The sequence below is a fragment of the Protopterus annectens genome, chromosome 5.part0 (assembly GCF_019279795.1).
Source record: "Protopterus annectens isolate FY-2018-M chromosome 5.part0, PAN1.0, whole genome shotgun sequence".
NCBI classification, from domain to species: Eukaryota; Metazoa; Chordata; order Ceratodontiformes; family Protopteridae; genus Protopterus; species Protopterus annectens.
The window spans coordinates 924,477,773-924,499,739 of NC_056735.1; the positions used below are offsets into that span (position 1 = coordinate 924,477,773).

Sequence of the window (21,967 nt, forward strand, 5' to 3'; positions counted from 1 at the left end):
TGGTGGTTCCCATTCGACCTTAAATTCCTCTGGTTGGAATCCTGTCCTTGCCGAAAATCCTGGACAAGTGCTTGCTCACTGATGTTGTTATTATTGCTATTTAGGATGTGATGATTGCCACCATTAGTATTGTTGTTATCTTTCCCTTGGGCCTGGTTGCTGCCTCCCTGGTCATTGATACATGATTCTTGACCCGCAGCCATCGGGAACACCGGGAGCTGGTCAATGGCAGATAGAGGTTCATCGCACACCCTTACGTGATGGGTAGTGTTGATCCCTCTCACAGTATATTTGGGCTGATTTACTAATGGGGGCGGTGGGTAAGCTTTATTGTTGGAATACTGGGATATGTCCCGCTCGATCTTCCTTTTCTTATTGTTTGATAATTTAAGCATTGTTGCATCAATACTAGAGAAAATTCTTGAATATTCATATCTATATCTATTGAAGTTTGAATTATTTTTAATGTCCTGTTCCAACAGCTCTAAATCCTTTTGATAAATCACTATTTGTTGTACATAATGGCTTATCAAACTCTGCATGAATTCAAAACCTTGTTTGTCAAACAGATTCAGAAGCTGTTTATGGAAATCGGAACCATTAACTAGTCCTACAGGAAACCTCCATTGCCGGAGGCCCTTAGGAACTATGTGCTTTTCCAAGCATTCCTCCAAGTATGCTACCTCCAATTGTAGCTTCCTACATTTAAATAGCTTATAATCAAACTCGCTGATGATAAGAGTAATATCAATAAAAGTACCTTCCTGTTCCTGTACAGTGTCTGCTATATCTCGAACATTAAACAAAAAAAAAGCACTTTTATGCCCCCACTACCGCATAGTATAGAATGTTTTTTACATATTTGTGAACAAGATTTTTGAATTATTTTCTACTAAGATAAAACCTGGTTTTTTTAATCTGAGTTTAGATGAATTTAATTCTCTGAAATACTTAAAGCAAAGTGATAAAATCTCTGTTAAACCTGCCGATAAGGGAGGTGGGATTGTGATTCTAAACAGGGCTGATTATAATACTAACATGTGCCTAATGCTTAATGATGAGACGACTTATGTAAAATTAGAATTATACAGAGTGAACACAATAATCAATAATGTGCATGATATGTTATATGATTTGCTTATCTGCAGACAAATAAATGAAGAATTGTACAGTTATCTTTTGGTAGATAACCCCACCATACCAGTTATTAAAGGACTTCCGAAAATCCACAAGAATACTTATCCTATTCCATTACGACCCATAGTATCAGGTGACCATTGGGTCACTGCTAATGCCTCTTGCTTTGTAGAGTTTTTACTCAGACCGGTGGTGGACTCCTTTGATACCATTTTAAAAGATACTTACCACCTACTAGCGTGTTTGTCAGAGATACAATTAGACATTCAGCATCATGATTATATCCTGATTACCCTGGACGTGAAGAATCTCTTCACCTCGATCCCCAATGATTTGGGTATTGAAGCCATAAGAGACATATTAACGCTGGATAAAACCTTTTCTAATGATAGACAGTTACTTACATGTCAGTTACTTGATATGATATTAAACAATAATGTATTTATGTTCTTAAATGAATATTATCTACAGAAATGGGGGGTGGCAATGGGTACCCCATGTGCAAACACCTATTCCAACTTGGTTGTTTTGGCCTGGGAACGTTCTTACCTATTCACCCACCCCCTGTTTACACAAATAATAACTTATAAACGTTTTGTAGATGATATTTTTATCGTTTGGAAAGGTACAGAGTCTGACTTTACAAAGTTTTTGAATTATCTTGAGAGTACTTCAACTTTTTTACGGTTCACCATGGAATGCTCTGCTAAATCTATTAACTTTTTGGATGTCACCTTAAGTATTAATGAGGATGGTACCATAACCTCAGCCATTTATAGAAAACCGACATGGAGGAATACACTCCTATCTTTTGACAGTATGCACCCTAGGTATGTTTTTCCTGGCATCATCAAGAGTCAATTCATTAGACTAAAAAGACTCTGTAAAGACCCACATCTGTTACAACTTGAAGCAGATCATCTAGAACTACTATTTAGAGAGAGAGGCTATGATGCAGGGCTAATTACAAACACCAGGAACAATGTAATTAGGACTGCTTTGATAAGAAATCAAGATACAAATATCATAAATAGTAGATATTCTACAAGATGTAAAGGTTTTGTACCTATAGTTTTGAACTATACTAGTACTATTAATGATATTAAAAATGTTTTCTATAATAATTGGAAACTACTCACGATAGATCCCTTTGTTAAACATTTGATAGGGAACAAACCACATTTTATGTTTAAGAATAGCCCGAATTTAAAACAGCTATTATGCAATGATAAATGCATTAGTGATGAATCAAGTTCCTCATTCAGTAGTAAAAAAGGTACCTTTCCATGTTACAATTGTAAGAGGTGCAGCTATATTTCAAAAGAAGTAGGTTTTAAACATCCCACTTTGAACTACAGTTTCCATCCAAGGTTTTATGCTAACTGTCGTACCAAAAACCTTATTTATTTGGCCACATGTAAAAATTGCACAGTGTTCTACATTGGCCTTACTAAAAGATGTTTAAAAGACAGAATTTATGGTCATCTTTATGACATTCAGAAGATGAATGAGTTAAACGCATTAGCTAAACACATTATGGAACAGCCCCACCATAGTTTTGAATTTAAGGTATTGGAGATAGTTACACCTAACAAAAGAGGTGGAGATAATTCATTACTCTTAAACAATAAGGAATTGAAATGGATACTAAGAATGGCTGCACACATACCTCCTGGCATCAATAACCAAGTTTCCATTAAGCCAGTTTTGGAAGACAGATAAAATTCTATATAGAATTATCTACCAAATGGGGTACATTCATGGTATGTAATTCTTACGAAAACTTTTAAAAAAATTTTTATATTCTAATGTTATTTTAGTATGAATACATTATTTAATGATTTCTTTATATTGTATCTCATATACATTGTTGTCTGTCAGATCATTTGTTACAAAGAAATTTTTATATACATAAGCTTATTACAATATCAGCATCTTAGTAGTGGTGTTCACTCGCATTTACATCCACCTAGCATCATAGCTGCATTAAGTCCATTTTTGTCCTCTTATTTTAAGCATCACATCCATGAGTTTGACTCTATTTAGCCACTTATTCCATCCATGCAGGACGTTATGTATCTGCTTACTCATAGTCACATTTTCAGGTTTATTCTTATTCATTCTTACATTCTACACATTTGCACTATAATTATGTGTATATATATCATTAGATTCTTCACATTCATTATTATCTATATTTATAATTAGCATTCAATACTTAGTACATTTGAAATATTTAATATTTAATAATAATAAAAAATTTTTTATATCCAAATTTTTTATATTTAACAATTTTTTATATTTAACAATTTTAATATTTAACATTTATCCACTTTTCAATTTGTTAAATGATTAAATCTACTAATACATCTTTGAATCCATTAAATAATAGAAATTTATTACATTGGTGTCATCAATACTGGATTCTTATCATAATAAATAGATATGCATTTACTTATTTATTCATTTATTTATTTATCTATTCATTTATTTATTTATCTATTTATTTATTTATTTATTTGATAATAAATAATTGGAATTATGAATAACCCTAATGATGCAGGCACTAAATAAATAATAGAGATCTAATTCATTGGTGCCATAAACAGCAGTTTTGTATTCCAAGAAATAGATATTTATCCATTTATTTATTTATCTATTTATTTGTTCATTTGATTGTTCAGCTATACATATATTTCATTCACTTATTTATTTATTCATTCAGGCAATATTTAATTCTATTTAATTCTAAATATTGCTGTAAAGCAGTCTATAAGAGAACAATGTTCGACACATAGGTTGCTATGTTTTGACACTGAACATGTTTTGACATTGACTGCGTTTTAAATGTGCTTTATCCAGCTTGCAATATTATGCAGTTTACTTCAGTTTCGTTTAATTTAACTTATATTATTCTCAAAAACACTCGCCGTCAGTATCAATGTTGAAAGTTTTAAATTCATATTGTATAGTGTATGAACATGCTAGTGTTTCTGGGCATTCAGGTCCTCTTTAAATGGAGTGCAGTATCTTAAAACATTTTAATTACTTCAATCAGCCCACACTAACTTTTTAATTGGAAAATCATTTGAGTTGCTTGTTTTAATTTGGCGCCCTTTCTTGATGTATTTGTATAAATAGATGTTTTGAATTCTATATGTATTGTCTGATGAAGCGTGGTGGTGACCACGCGAAAGCGCTCACAATAAACGTTTTTGGTCTTTTTAAACTGGATTATCTGTTACTTACTGCAAGAAAGTGATTCTACTGTTCCTGATTGAATGACTTTTTGTTACATTCTTAATGCTCATTGCATGTTGATGCTTAATGCATATTGAGTAAGCGACGCTACTGTTCCTGATTTACTGCCTCACAGTTGTATTTTTTGCGAGCCACAAGTCCGGGCTGGATACATCAGGACTTCATACAGTTTTCGTGGTGAGAGAGCCTGGTTGTTTCCTCATTTTTGCCTCCAGTTACAGGCACTCTCTCTTCAGTTGCCGGTGAAGAGTTTTTTTGTTCATTGCTTCTTTTACACTTTATTTTCACCGCCAGCACACGATGGATACCGTCAACATTGAACTTGACTACACTCCAGGGACGAGGGAAGCAGTTGTGAACTTAGAAGATTTATTACATATGCAAGCTAACCCTTTATTGACTCTGGATCTTTCGCAAACGGAGCATGTCACTTCTGTAGATACAGAAGGCTTTAACATTTCTGACTTTAATCTTGTATCCAAGACACTAGAGGATGACATGTATAAACTACAAAGATATGCCTGGCAAAGGCAACACCTAGAGGCTTGTCTCCATTACTCTATCGTGCCGAGAGGGATGCGGGTCATGTGTATGCCATCGTACGGAGAGGCGCATCCAGAACTCCTCAAAAAATGGCAGGATCTGAATATTGACCTCGGACACAGGTATATCAGGCTTCTTCTTGATTATTTTGCTCCCCTAGAAATTGAACTAAGAGATAAAGTTGATACTAACTTTAAAGACCTCAGTCTCCGTTTTAAAGCTGACTATTGCACCCGCAGACTACGTAACATATGTTTGCAAGTAAATGCCTTCAGTGAGAGACTGAAGGCAATAAAAATGCGTAAGTTGCAAAGAGACTTCCAAGACTTTAAATTAAGACAAGTTTTTGTTTGGCCAAGAGGCAATAATTTAACAAATAATGAGAATGGTAACGCAAATGATAACCTGAAGAATACTCAACGTTCTTTTTCCATAGAAGGCACCTCTGCTGCCAGCAATGTTAATGAAAATACATTGTCGACCAATGTTTCTTTATCTGCTGTTAACTTAGAGGGGATTAGCAACAGTTTCATGGCTCCTAATGTGACTGACACTCCCCCTCCAAACCAACTTGCGCTACTAAAACCCGCTACTAATCCAGGAGCCAGACCCAAAGATTTTAATAATGTAGTCCCCTTGGGTTCCTCGTCAAAAAACTTTCTACCTTACCCAGTGAAACAAAGATTCCAGAACAGAGGACGGTCTACGAGTCGAGGCCCAAGGAAAAGGAAGCTATCCTTGGAAAGCTTCCAACCGACAGGACGAACAAGAAAGTGACTGGTTTACTATATAACCATTCTGACTACAATTTTTCTGACACTGATATTTCTCTTTTAAACCGTGGTTTAAATTTTATTCCAGCTTGTTCTGACACACTAACTGATGTTTTAATTAATTTAAGATTGTTCTGTAGACGAGTAGCTTTAAAAGTTTTCTTTAAAGACAAATCTGATCATAATGAAAATGTTGCGCCCACTGTTTTTAAAAGGAAAAGCACTTTTATGCCCCCACTACCGCATAGTATAGAATGTTTTTTACATATTTGTGAACAAGATTTTTATGAATTATTTTCTACTAAGATAAAACCTGGTTTTTTTAATCTGAGTTTAGATGAATTTAATTCTCTGAAATACTTAAAGCAAAGTGATAAAATCTCTGTTAAACCTGCCGATAAGGGAGGTGGGATTGTGATTCTAAACAGGGCTGATTATAATACTAACATGTGTTTAATGCTTAATGATGAGACGACTTATGTAAAACTAGAATTATACAGAGTGAACACAATCATCAGTAATGTGCACGATATGTTATATGATTTGCTTATTTGCAGACAAATAAATGAAGAATTGTACAATTATCTCCTGGTAGATAACCCCACCATACCAGTTATTAAAGGACTTCCGAAAATCCACAAGAATACTTATCCCATTCCATTACGACCTATAGTATCAGGTGACCATTGGGTCACTGCTAATGCTTCTTGCTTTGTAGAGTTTTTACTCAGACCGGTGGTGGACTCCTTTGATACTATTTTAAAAGACACTTACCACCTACTAGCGTGTTTGTCAGAGATACAATTAGACATTCAGCATCATGATTATATCCTGATTACTCTGGACGTGAAGAATCTCTTCACCTCGATCCCCAATGATTTGGGTATTGAAGCCATAAGAGACATACTAACGCTGGATAAAACCTTTTCTAATGATAGACAATTACTTACATGTCAGTTACTTGATATGATATTAAACAACAATGTATTTATGTTCTTAAATGATTATTATCTACAGAAATGGGGGGTGGCAATGGGCACCCCATGTGCAAACACCTATTCCAACTTGGTTGTTTTGGCCTGGGAACGTTCTTACCTATTCACCCACCCCCTGTTTACACAAATAATAACTTATAAACGTTTTGTAGATGATATTTTTATCGTTTGGAAAGGTACAGAGTCTGACTTTACAAAGTTTTTGAATTATCTTGAGAGTACTTCAACTTTTTTACGGTTCACCATGGAATGCTCTGCTAAATCTATTAACTTTTTGGATGTCACCTTAAGTATTAATGAGGATGGTACCATAACCTCAGCCATTTATAGAAAACCGACATGGAGGAATACACTCCTATCTTTTGACAGTATGCACCCTAGGTATGTTTTTCCTGGCATCATCAAGAGTCAATTCATTAGACTAAAAAGACTCTGTAAAGACCCACATCTGTTACAACTTGAAGCAGATCATCTAGAACTACTATTTAGAGAGAGAGGCTATGATGCAGGGCTAATTACAAACACCAGGAACAATGTAATTAGGACTGCTTTGATAAGAAATCAAGATACAAATATCATAAATAGTAGATATTCTACAAGATGTAAAGGTTTTGTACCTATAGTTTCGAACTATACTAGTACTATTAATGATATTAAAAATGTTTTCTATAATAATTGGAAACTACTCACGATAGATCCCTTTGTTAAACATTTGATAGGGAACAAACCACATTTTATGTTTAAGAATAGCCCGAATTTAAAACAGCTATTATGCAATGATAAATGCATTAGTGATGAATCAAGTTCCTCATTCAGTAGTAAAAAAGGTACCTTTCCATGTTACAATTGTAAGAGGTGCAGCTATATTTCAAAAGAAGTAGGTTTTAAACATCCCACTTTGAACTACAGTTTCCATCCAAGGTTTTATGCTAACTGTCGTACCAAAAACCTTATTTATTTGGCCACATGTAAAAATTGCACAGTGTTCTACATTGGCCTTACTAAAAGATGTTTAAAAGACAGAATTTATGGTCATCTTTATGACATTCAGAAGATGAATGAGTTAAACGCATTAGCTAAACACATTATGGAACAGCCCCACCATAGTTTTGAATTTAAGGTATTGGAGATAGTTACACCTAACAAAAGAGGTGGAGATAATTCATTACTCTTAAACAATAAGGAATTGAAATGGATACTAAGAATGGCTGCACACATACCTCCTGGCATCAATAACCAAGTTTCCATTAAGCCAGTTTTGGAAGACAGATAAAATTCTATATAGAATTATCTACCAAATGGGGTACATTCATGGTATGTAATTCTTACGAAAACTTTTAAAAAATTTTTTATATTCTAATGTTATTTTAGTATGAATACATTATTTAATGATTTCTTTATATTGTATCTCATATACATTGTTGTCTGTCAAATCATTTGTTACAAAGAAATTTTTATATACATAAGCTTATTACAATATCAGCATCTTAGTAGTGGTGTTCACTCGCATTTACATCCACCTAGCATCATAGCTGCATTAAGTCCATTTTTGTCCTCTTATTTTAAGCATCACATCCATGAGTTTGACTCTATTTAGCCACTTATTCCATCCATGCAGGACGTTATGTATCTGCTTACTCATAGTCACATTTTCAGGTTTATTCTTATTCATTCTTACATTCTACACATTTGCACTATAATTATGTGTATATATATCATTAGATTCTTCACATTCATTATTATCTATATTTATAATTAGCATTCAATACTTAGTACATTTGAAATATTTAATATTTAATAATAATAAAAAAATTTTTATATCCAATTTTTTATATTTAACAATTTTTTATATTTAACAATTTTAATATTTAACATTTATCCACTTTTCAATTTGTTAAATGATTAAATCTACTAATACATCTTTGAATCCATTAAATAATAGAAATTTATTACATTGGTGTCATCAATACTGGATTCTTATCATAATAAATAGATATGCATTTACTTATTTATTCATTTATTTATTTATCTATTCATTTATTTATTTATCTATTTATTTATTTATTTATTTGATAATAAATAATTGGAATTATGAATAACCCTAATGATGCAGGCACTAAATAAATAATAGAGATCTAATTCATTGGTGCCATAAACAGCGGTTTTGTATTCCAAGAAATAGATATTTATCCATTTATTTATTTATCTATTTATTTGTTCATTTGATTGTTCAGCTATACATATATTTCATTCACTTATTTATTTATTCATTCAGGCAATATTTAATTCTATTTAATTCTAAATATTGCTGTAAAGCAGTCTATAAGAGAACAATGTTCGACACATAGGTTGCTATGTTTTGACACTGAACATGTTTTGACATTGACTGCATTTTAAATGTGCTTTATCCAGCTTGCAATATTATGCAGTTTACTTCAGTTTCGTTTAATTTAACTTATATTATTCTCAAAAACACTCGCCGTCAGTATCAATGTTGAAAGTTTTTAAATTCATATTGTATAGTGTATGAACATGCTAGTGTTTCTGGGCATTCAGGTCCTCTTTAAATGGAGTGCAGTATCTTAAAACATTTTAATTACTTCAATCAGCCCACACTAACTTTTTAATTGGAAAATCATTTGAGTTGCTTGTTTTAATTTGGCGCCCTTTCTTGATGTATTTGTATAAATAGATGTTTTGAATTCTATATGTATTGTCTGATGAAGCGTGGTGGTGACCACGCGAAAGCGCTCACAATAAACGTTTTTGGTCTTTTTAAACTGGATTATCTGTTACTTACTGCAAGAAAGTGATTCTACTGTTCCTGATTGAATGACTTTTTGTTACATTCTTAATGCTCATTGCATGTTGATGCTTAATGCATATTGAGTAAGCGACGCTACTGTTCCTGATTTACTGCCTCACAGTTGTATTTTTTGCGAGCCACAAGTCCGGGCTGGATACATCAGGACTTCATACAGTTTTCGTGGTGAGAGAGCCTGGTTGTTTCCTCATATCTCGAACATTGGTTGAGAAAAAGTTCTTTTTACTTAAAAATGTGTTCAGGGAGGGTAAAGAATTCTGCTCGTTCTGCATCGATTCATTCCCCTTGCTTATCTGTCTCGGTCAAAAGGTGACACTAATAATGCACTCGCCTGCCATATTCTGGAATTCCCGAACCACAAGTTTGAATTTATGGTGTTGAAAAATATAGATGATGCCCCCTACGTGGGACCATGGCAAATCTTCTTGGAGATACAAGAATTATGTTGGCAGATTAAAACTGGAGCAACATTCCCCCCAAGTCTCAATGAGCATGTATCTATTGCTTGCATTTTAAAAAAGCTTGCATGTAACAGATAAGGAAGCCCTTATTTACAAAACGGGCATTTTAAGGATGTACGGGCTCCATTAAGGTGAACCTGTCCTAATTTGCGCAAGCTCACCATTTTAGTCTTTCTCTTTTCTTGCTGATTCATTCATTATTCACTTATTAGTCAAGAAGGAACTTTTAGCTTAGAAGTAATTTAGTGTCCCCCACTTCACAGTCAGGTTGTCAGTGTAAACATTCTATGGGCGCTGAAGTTTGGGTTCTGCCATATCTTTTGCAGGGTGAGGCCTTTTAGGCTAGTCATTTATTCATTTTTAAATTTCTACAGTCATTATTTGAAGTATAGTTCATTATGTATTTGTTTTGTATAGCATTTTTAGTTTAAGTGGTTTTTAAAAGGAGTTAGGAAATGCAATAAATATTATGGGTTATCGTATTTTAAATTGAGTACATTTTAACAACACCTATCATTCGCACACACACACTACTGCATAGTAACTTTAATTAACTTTAATTAATTTTAATTATTTGTAACTACTAGCGATGTATTGCAGGATATGAGAACATTCTTTGTAAAGAATTTTTAAGCAGACTAGTAGATTAAAGTTAAGCATTGCATTATTTAATTAGCATCACATGACGTTTTTAAAGGTTTTCAAGTAAGGGCTGGATGCGACTGTTCTGTTTGTGCTTCTGAGGAAGGAAACGCATAGTCGTTTCCGAAAACACCAATAAAATTGTGTTAAAGGATACTTGATTTTCGTGACTGTTTGCAATCTGGGTTGGGCAGTATCCAGCTTTCATCTCTTCGTATTTTGTGTTTCAAACGTTTGTGCAGCTTTTTTGTTCGTATTTTATTAAATGAACTTCTGCCTAACATTACAGACTTTGGTTAACAAGAAATATTTAATTTCTGTAGCGGATATTCCCGTAATATGCAGACAAACTTAGGCTCTCTTTGTGTTTGTTACTGTAATCAGCTGCATTTTGAACCTGCTATTTAGAGAAAATATAAAGTTTTATTCTATCTTCAGAGATATCTACAGAATCATAGACCAGAAGAACACCTACAGGGTGAACTGGTGAGATGCCCACATAGTCATTATGAACTGAGAATGCTGTTTCAGCCACTGTGACACAGAAAAGTATTTTTAACAAGCTTTTACTTATGTGAACTGTCTCTCAAGCTCACACTAACTAAATTCTGTTAATAACAAAAACTGCAGTCTCAGATTCACACATAAATATGCTAATTAGGGTCTTAAATCTTTAAGATATCTTGTATAAGCTGTTAAATTGCAATGTTGAGACAGTTTTATTTTTTAATATTGCAATTAACTTTTCTTAATAGAAGAATAATAATAAAATCAGGCCAGAAAGATATTCACTTAATTATAAGGAGTAACTGTGTTTACATAAATTATATTAATCATAGATTCTATGTTGACAAGACTCATTCTCTTCTGCTCTCTATTTAAATCAAATACTATTTCACTGTCCCTTCTCTGTTAGAGTTTCATGGCTCTCTCTCCTTATCTACTCAAAGTTAATACTCATTATAACAGTCCAAGTAACCCCAGTCATTCTCACTTTCCTAATTACATATCATACTATATTTCATCAACCACCTCCCCTTTCTAATATTTCCATAGTTAAGTTGCCTTTTCTTTTCATTATATTACTTGCTTGAAATTGCCCGTAATATTACAATGTCTTTTTCAATGTTTTATCCCCCTTTGCTGTATACAAGCATATGTGTATAACTATATATGCTACGCACATGCTCAGTACCTAAAATATATTTATGTAAGCATTTATAGTTTTTTTTTTCTCTCATGTATGTACACTTATGTTTTGTATTCCTTCTGATATCATGTAACTGTATTTTATGTATATTTCAAAATTGTTGTTAAATGTGGAACTTTTCTCTTTGAGACTTTGCTGAAAGAGGGTTTTTATCTCAGTTGGACTTTCCAGTAAACAAAAATAAATAAATAAATTAATTAATTAATTAATTAATTAATTAATTAATTAATTAATCAATTAATAGTTAAATACTCCAATGACCAAACCCTCTAAAATATCTAAATACAAATTATCAGAAATAGCATATTTGAAATTATTTTTAACAGAACTATTTGCAATTGCCCCATTAATAGGAAACTCTTAAAAAATACTATATTCATTGAATGAAATCCCATTTTTTTTGTTTTATTTTTTTCCCATATTATTCTTTCAAGTTTTTTCACTTAAAACCTTACTTATCCTTGACTTTTGGTATAACAACAGTTTTCTAGCAGTCATTCTCAGCTTGTCTCTTCATGAAATACAATTCCTGCCATTATCGTAACAGTTTGTAATGATATCGTTCTGAATATAAGAGGAAGCTTCCTCCAGTGAGTTAAATCACTCTGTTTCTTGTGCTGGGAGAGTTTGCCTCTAGTAGGGTAAAGAAAATCAGGTTTACTATTTTTCTTTTGGAGAGCTTTTTTCAGGGGCTAAGGAGCTTACTTTCTTCCTATGTCCTTGTTGGAAAAGTCTTTATTGAACATGATTTTATTGTTTACAGTTATCATAGCAGGTTTTGGAAAAGCAAGTTTTAGAATCAGTTTATTATCAAAATATCTTATGCATGCCACCACAATTTCCAATGAAATGCCATTATATAGACCTAGTAAATAAATGTGAATGCTGAAGAACATGTTGGAGTTCATCACTATTTGTTTTTGTAGCCACTGTCCTAGTGGGTTTCTTTAGTCTACCATTTTGTATTTTGATGTAGAGCCATTAAATGTGAGGTTTATTTAGAAATCTAAGCCACTAATGCCAGCAGATATATTTGCCTCAGTATCTCTTAAGTGTAACCAAATTCATTTCCAAAGCACTGATGAAAAATGCAGCTTCACCTAAACAATAATGTCATATTTACAGTCTGAAGCCACCTTTGCCAGTACTAAAAATTCTCCTGAAACTGTATTCATGCACTGAGATATCTACTTCAAAAGTGACATAAAATACTTAAGATGTAATGCTGTGAGACAATCTTTATATGTAGACCGGAACACTTATGCTGTAGTCCATATATGGGTCTATATTACTTTATTGAAATATGTATTCAGCAAATACGTATTCAGTGAAGGCTAAACAGCGAAATTCATTTCAGTGAATCGCGGAATTTTTCCCATGGTTAGGATCCACAAGGCTATCACCACAACTTTGCACTTTTCCCCACCATAATGCGATCTCAGAGTTGGTATATATAGTTAGGGGGTGTGTGGGTGAATCCCCCCACTTGAGTGGGCTTGAGGAAGTGTGGTGTATGTTACAGAGTGCTAGTGGATGACTATTTCCTAACTGTGGGAAAACATTCTGTGCTTCGCTGAACTGAATTTTGCTGTGTAGCCTTTGTTGAATATGTATTCAATGGATACATATTTCGATGAAATAATATAGGCCCCATATATTAGGGGAAAAAAGTATTTGGCGCTCACAGAAAATCAGTTAAGCAGCTATTTTCTAGTGTTGTGGGAGAAGTCAAGAAAATGAAGAAAAGTTTATTTTGTGATGGGTGTGAAATGATGTGTTATAGAAACTTCTAACACTAAATGAAAATGGGTTTAAGCTTGCAAAGTGTGAAGAATGAGACTTACCATTTAATCATATCAAATTGTGTGATGAACATTTGCTAGCACAGATATTTATATATATATTTTTTTTTTAGAATCAGACGAACAACAGTACAGGGTAAGAGCTGTACATGCACTTGTACACCGGTTACCAGAGAAGAACAAGGAAATGCTGGATATATTGATTAAGCACTTAGTCAAGTAAGTCATATATTTACGTCTTTATCTGTAACTTCATCAGCTGAGTCATGTTTCTTAGGACATAGCAGTATAACAGCGAAACAAATGAGACAATTCAAAAAAGGAGATTTCTGTTTTGCAAAATTTAAGCCATTCTGGCTAGCTGTTGCTGTCTAGTCTTTTAGTTTTAATAAGCAGTAAAAGTATTAAAACCCATTAGAAATACTACATTTTACTGATGACTATTATGAGGAATATTATATACCATTTGTTCTATTCCAGACATGTAAGTCTTGGTTGATGTATACCTATATCTTTAAGAAGTTGGGTGAGAAGATGCAAACTGCAACATTTGTAAATTGGCATATGTGTTAGCAGCAATAGAAAAGACAACATTCTGTGATGAACAAAATATTAAACCTTCACACCAAGCATTATAGGATATGTTTGATTTATATGTTCAAGGTTTTTAATCGTTTTTTTTTTTTTAGTAGATGAATCATGGTTTAAAGGTCCAGTCAGCCATGGTGGATTTTCTTGTTTGCTGAGACAGAGTCCTCTCTCTCTCTCTCTCTCTCTCTCTCTCATGTGCATGTGTGTGTGTGTGTGTGTGTCTGTCTGTGTGTGTGTGTGTGTGTGTGTGTGTGTGTGTGTGTGTGTGTGTGTGTGTGTGTGTGTGTGTGTGTGCGCGTGTGTGTGCACGTGTGTGTGTGTGATTGCCTGTCTGTCTGTGTGTTGGAGGTATATGTTTTATACATTTAACAAATAAGTTGTCTGTGACAAGACATGATTACAAAGGAAATTTTATATAAATGTGTGTATGTGTGTGTACCACATTTAATCTAAAACACCTAGAGGTGACTGTAATAATATTGACAACAAAAGGTCAAAAACAATGTAACTGATACAGTGTTATGCTTGAGCAGATAAACAGCCTCAACACCTACAAAATCTTACTTCTAAAAGTTGCCCCCTCAAACCCCCACTAATTATATATACTAACTCCAGGATCACACAAACATGGGTTAAGGGGGAAAATTTCCCAACCCCTGAATTTGTGTGATCTTGTACACCTGTCAATCAACTGGTCAACTAGACAGCTGTCGATCTAACCTACTACATATAATCACTAGCACCCATGTATCAATATCTCTATATATAGATATACATATAGATATAGACACTTAAATTTGTGTGTCTGTGTGCCTGTTTGTATGGATGTGATTATAGCAGCAGTAATTGACTTCATAGCTGCCAACCACTTCAGAATCCTATTACATTTCTATAGTGTTGCATGTTGCATATAGTGCAGCAGTTCTAGTGTTGTTGCTGCCTATAAGCATGTATGCCGCACCCCCCTTTTTTAAAATTTTTATAGATTTACAGTTCATGTCAAGTGTTTTCATAAATTTGAAAAATAGTGCTGCAGAGCTATTTCAGACACCAAAAACAAACATGAATAATATATAAGAAAACTGTTTCATTCAAAATCGGAGAGTAGTACCAGGTTTTCATAAGGAAGAGTTGAGACGACCTCCTTCCGTCAAATAAGTAAATAAATAAATGGTCCTTCTAGAGTCTTGTAAGCAATTATTTCTGTGTCACTGGACCAAAAATGGGAAAAAGATTAAGGTGCCATGAAAAACCAGGTCTCCACTTACTCCAGTTGCATGACTAGTAGAATAAATAGAACAACATGAACTAAGTGACCTTCTACTGGAGGACATTGGCCCAAGTCAAATTGTTCCAAAAGTCAACTGACTGAAGACTCAGGTTAACCACAGTTACATTCGTGATATTACAAACAGATGCCACAAGAAGATTGTTCAGTGAACATCACCTTCCCACCTTTCTTAGTATAATAACTCTATATAAAGTGTTTGCATTTTGGTAGAGGTCATTTGTAACTGGAGAAGCATAGAGGGTTGGGTTGGGGGTGGTAGGATCAACTCAGCAGTGTCATTAGTAAAATAATAATTGAAAGTGGGATTTCAAAGCAATTGACTTTTTAAAATAGTCTAATCTCAGTTTGTTATTTGACCTGCACACCACTATGATGAATGGTACATCACACAACTGTATCATCATATAGTTAAGCAGTAATCCACGACTATGCATGGGTATACCTGGATTTACCTACAGTTGGTGTGGTTTGATCATGAGGGTAAAGCCACAAGCAAGAGTGGATTGTTGCTATTGCACAGACAGTATTTAAGGAAGAAATTGGTTACCTTTTTTTAATAATGTCTTTGTATAACAGCACTTCAGTCTTCTTCCACATTGCCTTCTGTAGTCTGATGTACTGAACATGTTTATGGGACTTGCTTTCCCATGCTCACACTGTACTTTAGTGCAGGAGAAGAGAGAAGAAGAAAACAGAATCTCTGTTGCTGCTTTTTTAAAAAATGTAGATATATACAAGGGACAGCGCAAACATATAAGGAAAATTAGGTAGGTTTCAGTTTGTTTAGTTTTGCAGAAAGTATCTGATTTTTCATCTTGTTTGGTCTGACCATCAAGTTTGGCCACTCAGTGACCGGACTTTTTTCTGTTGATATATGCTCAATTTAAAATGGGTTCGCTAGTTGGGCTGTCCAGTCAGCATGCTTGTTTTTGAATAGTTAAGAGCATTTGTTGTATAATATCTGTAAAACAATATATTTCGCTCTCTCTATCTCTCTCTCTCTCTCTATATATATATATAGAGAGAGAGAGAGAGAGAGAGGGAGGGAGAGAAAGATTATTATGAGTAAAATTAATGCTATAAGGCTGCTGTTTCTTTTGCCAAGACATACATATTTTGGAGTCCGCCTTAGAACCTTATTTCCATGACTTACTTGAATGAGGCATGGTCAATTCATTTCTGTTACTACATACACCATATTACACTCTCTGTAGCTATCTTATTTTTGTCAGTGAAAGTCACATCTTATCACTGAATTTGAATAAAGGTTTTATGGAAAATTATGATGCTCTTCCTAGTTGCATTCTACTTAAGAATCAGTGGCATAATGGTTGTTATAAAGTGATTTGGATAGAGAACTCCAACCACTGTTTTAATACTATTCAGAACATTTTGCACATGTAATTGATGTACTGAATCAAACTGTCAAAATTCTACTTCTACAGAGTGAACATTTAATAAGAGATGAGTACACAATACACATAATATAGCTAATCATGGTAGTGCTTATGTAGTTTATCTTAGTAACTATAAATGGATAGTTTAACAAAAAAATTAACATTTCCAGCTTTTGAAATCAATATTTTTTCTTTTGTGTGGAAATTTGCTTGATCTTCAACAGTTTTTAATGTGCTTTGCTCTACCTTCTTCCCCATAAATATAGGGTGTCACTACATAGTCAACAGAATCTTATGACAGTGTCCAACCTGGGAGTTATTTTTGGACCGACCTTAATGAGATCACAGGAAGAAACTGTTGCTGCCATGATGAACATCAAGTTCCAGAACATTGTTGGTGAAATTTTGATAGAAAATTATGAAACGGTAAATGGGCTTCCTCAATTGCAAGATATTGTATACATTGTGTCACTGCATTTGACATTATTAAAAGTTATACATATTGTGATTGCAACTAATGATGTGTTACATGTGGGAAAAACAGAGGCTTTGACAATCTCCTGGGTATTTTCAGTGCTGTAGCTGTTTATATGTATGATATGTCACTTTTTAGCAAACAGGAAGAGAAATATTAAGATTTGTTTCTTAATTTGTAAGTAGATGTTCCCTAAAGGCTAACAGTGAATGCGCTTCTGTAGCCAGTGCTTTACATTTTGGCAGGTGTTGTTATAGGAATGTGTCCATCCCTGAGACTGAGAATATTTGAAATAAAAATGTCAAATTCCGATTGCTGGATAGGATTATCCCAGTTGTAGTAACTGTCAAAGGTCTCCTTTTAGATCAATCAGTAAGGCAAGCTCTCCCACACATTGTAAAACTGACCAGGATGATGAAAGGACACAGTCTATAGACTTTAGAAAAACACGTTCTATAATCTTTAAAAAAAACATAATCCATTAAAAGAAAACTCCACCTTCTCCTACAGTTTAACTCAACTCTTAAGATGCTTTTCTCCCTACAGTATGATTCCAGTACTGTGTAGGTACCTGAAAACTGTTTGTACATTATAAAACTTTCATTTCCTCACTTTGGTATCAAAGGAAGAGAAAGATCACCCACTTTATTTTTTTTAAGTTCAACTTCTCGTATGAGTTGTGAGGAATTTGTCTACACTTGCATGACATACTACAGACACAAGAAGTCTGTAGTCAGCAGCTCAGGCTGCTGTAAACATGACAGGGAGGTATGAAAGTGTTTTGCATTGTCTTTATTGCAAAGTGGAAGAGAACTTACACTGATTCACAGCTGCTTCTAATGTAGCCGTGTGTTTCAGACCAAAACAGAGCAGTTAAATCAGTCAATCCTTCAAAACCTCTTTTGATAAATCTACATAAGCAGTATTCCATTATTGAAATCTTAAAGTCAGAAAATATTTTTTTCTTCTAATTCTTGTGAAGTATCAGCACATTTACCAAAGTGTAGGGGGAGTGGCTGTCAATTCATCTTGGACTACAAAAAGATACTTTGAACAAAAGCCTGCAATTTAGCAACTGTTTTGGTTGCAGCTGTATAAATCCTTAGTATACTGTAAAACACAAATGAGGGCCATTCAAGAAATAAAAGAAGCTGTCCTGTTACAGACAGTATATAAGATGACAGGGACTGAAACTAATCCCATATATGTCAATGGAATGGGAACACAGCACTACGTCCTTATGTCTAACATGACTCATATAAAGTGGACTTGAAATTGCTTATGGGAAAGAGAAAGGCTTGAAGAAAAATAAGATCATGTTGATATGTCAAGTTCCATTGACAACCATTTTGCAGAAAACATATTAAAAGTCTATAAGAAGCAGTTAAAGTGATTTTGAGATGTTAAAATAACCCAGAAAACAGAGACAGTGTGAAAAATAGATTATTTTAGTTCTAAGGTGGAGTTTTACTTTAAGCAGAAATATTGCACACTATTGAGGAGAGACCAGCTGTTTCCTCCCACATCCCAAAGACATGCTGCAGGTGGATTGGACACTCTAAATTGGTCCTAGGTGTGCGTGTGAGTGTGCCTTCTGTGGAAGGTTGGGCGCCGGGCTGGCAACTCGACACCGTAAAACTCCACTGCCATTCAATGTGCGGACAAGGTGATCCACTGTGGCGACCCCTAACAGGGAAAAAGCCGAAAGAAGAAGAAGATTGAGGAGAGACCAGCTCTTGCAGTTTATATCTTTTTCAGGTTTGACTAATGCTTCAAGTAAGACACATGATTCACTGTCAACAGGTCCAAGAAAAGAAAATGTGACATGATGTAGAACACCTATATTTTAATAATATACATGTGCACAGTGCCAGCATTTCTCTTAACTCAGAACAACTACAGAAAAATATGTGGCTTCTTGTAAAGAAACAAAGGAATTAGATTTACTGGATAGACATTTGTCTTTTTTAGATTATTCTGTTCATTCAGTTTGTAAGAGCTGCTGCTGCATGTTCTGTTTGATTCGTAAATACTTCAGCTCATGACGTATTGGAAGCTGCATTCAATCTGAGAGATACGTGTTTACAAAATACTACAAAGTGGATGCCCATTGAAGAGAAAGGGCAGACAGTGGTACAACTGTGGCTTCACACTTGAATTTGGATCTGCTTTGATGTAGTAATTTGTTGTAATTTGCTTATTATTACTTGGACATAACCATAGTTACTTTTGTAGTTCTATAATGATGGACAGACAAGCTGACAGAGCATACGAGAGACCACTAAAACAGGGAGGGAGGGGATACAGTCACAAAAATCTTTATCTAAAGACAACAGTGCAAGTGACACAATGCCATCAATGTGACACAAAAGGAAGGTGGGGATACAGTCCAAAAATAACCTAATCTAAAGACAACAGTGCAGCTGACACAACACACATAAATGTGGCAATGAAATGGGCAACAGGATATGCTGAAAGACCAATATATGAGAAGGGAAAGATTGAGACCCACCAGACAGAATACACTACTCATATATCCACTACATTGAAATGTTGAAAGTAGTAGAGAACATGGGATAACCATAGAGGACAGTACAGTGTGGTGCCACAAAGCATATACACTATACAGAGAGACGATAGGTTTCCCAACAATAATACCAAAGGAAAAGATCTAGGTGAAACATCTGCTATGCCCCATGGAGGGCAGCACACTGCCAGAAAGTGCAGTTTGCTACATGATGCAGACGTCATTTAGTAATAAGATAGCAGGGAGAACCCTGCTGCTGTACAATGGTAGGGCTACAGTAAGGGTAGTCTGCACAGTTGATGGTGACAGACCTGCACACCAGAGGACATGTATTATAAAACTAGCTTCTGCCCAATTGGCATGGCACAGGAAACATGGTGCAAAGCAAAGAGTACTGCAACAAATGAAAAACACATGACCATCCAGCCATCAAGTGCCCCACAACAGCAAAAGATGACAGAAAGTGCATTATGAAAGGCACTGTGATCCACATAGTCAATAGGAGACAGGCAATCAGACACACACACACACCACACACACATATTGCAACTAGCAGCAGTGTAGTGCAGCACACACATGAGAAGTGCGTGTGTGTGTGTGTGTGTGTGTGTGTGTGTATATATATATATATATATATATATATATATGGGGTCATTTTAAATGCCGAAATCTCGAGTTTAAAAAAAACAAACCCAAAACATTGAGATTTTGGTATCTCGCCATTTAAAAGTGGGAGGAAAAAAGACAGACACCTAAAATAAAGTGTTTGCAGGGGGCAAGCCCCCCTGCACCCCCCACACACCCCTACTTAAATATACCAACTCCAAGATCGCGCTACAGTGAAGAGAACAGTAATGCTTCTGTTGCACTTACAGTTTTCACTGTAGCACAATCTTAGGTTCATAGGTTCATAGGTTCATACTAGGCTATCTGCCCTGGGGCAATTATAAGCCTAGCCCGATTTTGTTTGGCTTACGCCACCCCTTGATTTGAGTATACTGTGCCCTTTTTAAGGTTTAGTTTGCTGTGCCTCTGTCTAATAGTGACACGGAAGTAATCCCCGGGACAAACCTACGATCCCCCATCCACTCATCAAGATTCTTCTTGAAGAGACTCAGTGAGGTGCTCTGCCTAACATGATTTGGAATTCTATTCCAGAGCGAAGGGAGCCTCTGGGTTATGAATCTGTCCCTCCAGCAAGTTCTATTTATTTCAGTGCTGAGCTTCAAGTCCCTCGAGCATGTGGCTCTAAGGGATTTAGATTTACTGAGGTGGAGCATGTCCATTAATTCTGGATTGGACATAGCTTTATATGTCAGGTATAGATCGCCTCGAAGTAGGCGGTATGCAACTGAGTAGAGCTGGAGTTTTTTTAACCAAGCAGCATATGGCATCTGTTTGAGTCCCTTGATTCTCTTGATGATGTACTTTTGGGGTCTTTCTAATTGCTGCAGGTGTCGGGTAAGGTACATCCCAAAAGGGGCATTGTATTCTATGATGGGCCTGATGAGGGATGAATAAAGGGGCACGATTACCTCTCTTGATCTAGAGGTGAATCCTTTCATGATGAGGTGGGCTATGTAAAAGGTCTTTCTAACCACTTTGGCAATGTGGTTGTCAAAGGAGAGATTGCTATCAACTTGGGTCACCAGATCCCTAATTTCTTTTTCTGTACTTAATGGGTTACCGCCTATGTGGTCATTTGTGGGAACATTGTTATTGCCAAAGGGTATGACTTTACACTTTTTGGCATTTAGCTTTAGACCATGGCTCTGGCACCAGTTATCCATCTCTGTGAGACCTTTTTGAAGGATGTTTGTGTCAGCTGGAGAGTTGATTATGGCACCTAGTTTGCAGTCGTCTGCGAACTTGGTAAGCCATAGTCCTCCCATGTTGGCCTGTACCTCGGAAAAGTATATACCGAACAAGAGCGGTCCCAGGACAGAACCTTGTGGGATGCCACTTGTGACCGGTTTTGAGTCTGACATGGCTCTAGCAACTCTCACTCTGTGGGTTCTGTCTTTGAGCCAGATTGTGA

The 21,967-nt window shown here is 35.1% G+C and overlaps 1 protein-coding gene across 1 annotated transcript in view; it reads left to right on the top strand.

Moving 5' to 3' along the window:
- The window catches only part of ARHGAP42 (Rho GTPase activating protein 42), a 1,340,395-nt gene that overhangs the window by 950,845 nt on the left and 367,583 nt on the right, over positions 1 to 21,967 (top strand). The window contains exons 17-18 of the mRNA XM_044071941.1: positions 13,762 to 13,867; positions 17,194 to 17,353. Coding sequence (XP_043927876.1) covers positions 13,762 to 13,867; positions 17,194 to 17,353 — 266 coding nt within the window. The remainder of the gene's footprint in view (positions 1 to 13,761; positions 13,868 to 17,193; positions 17,354 to 21,967) is intronic.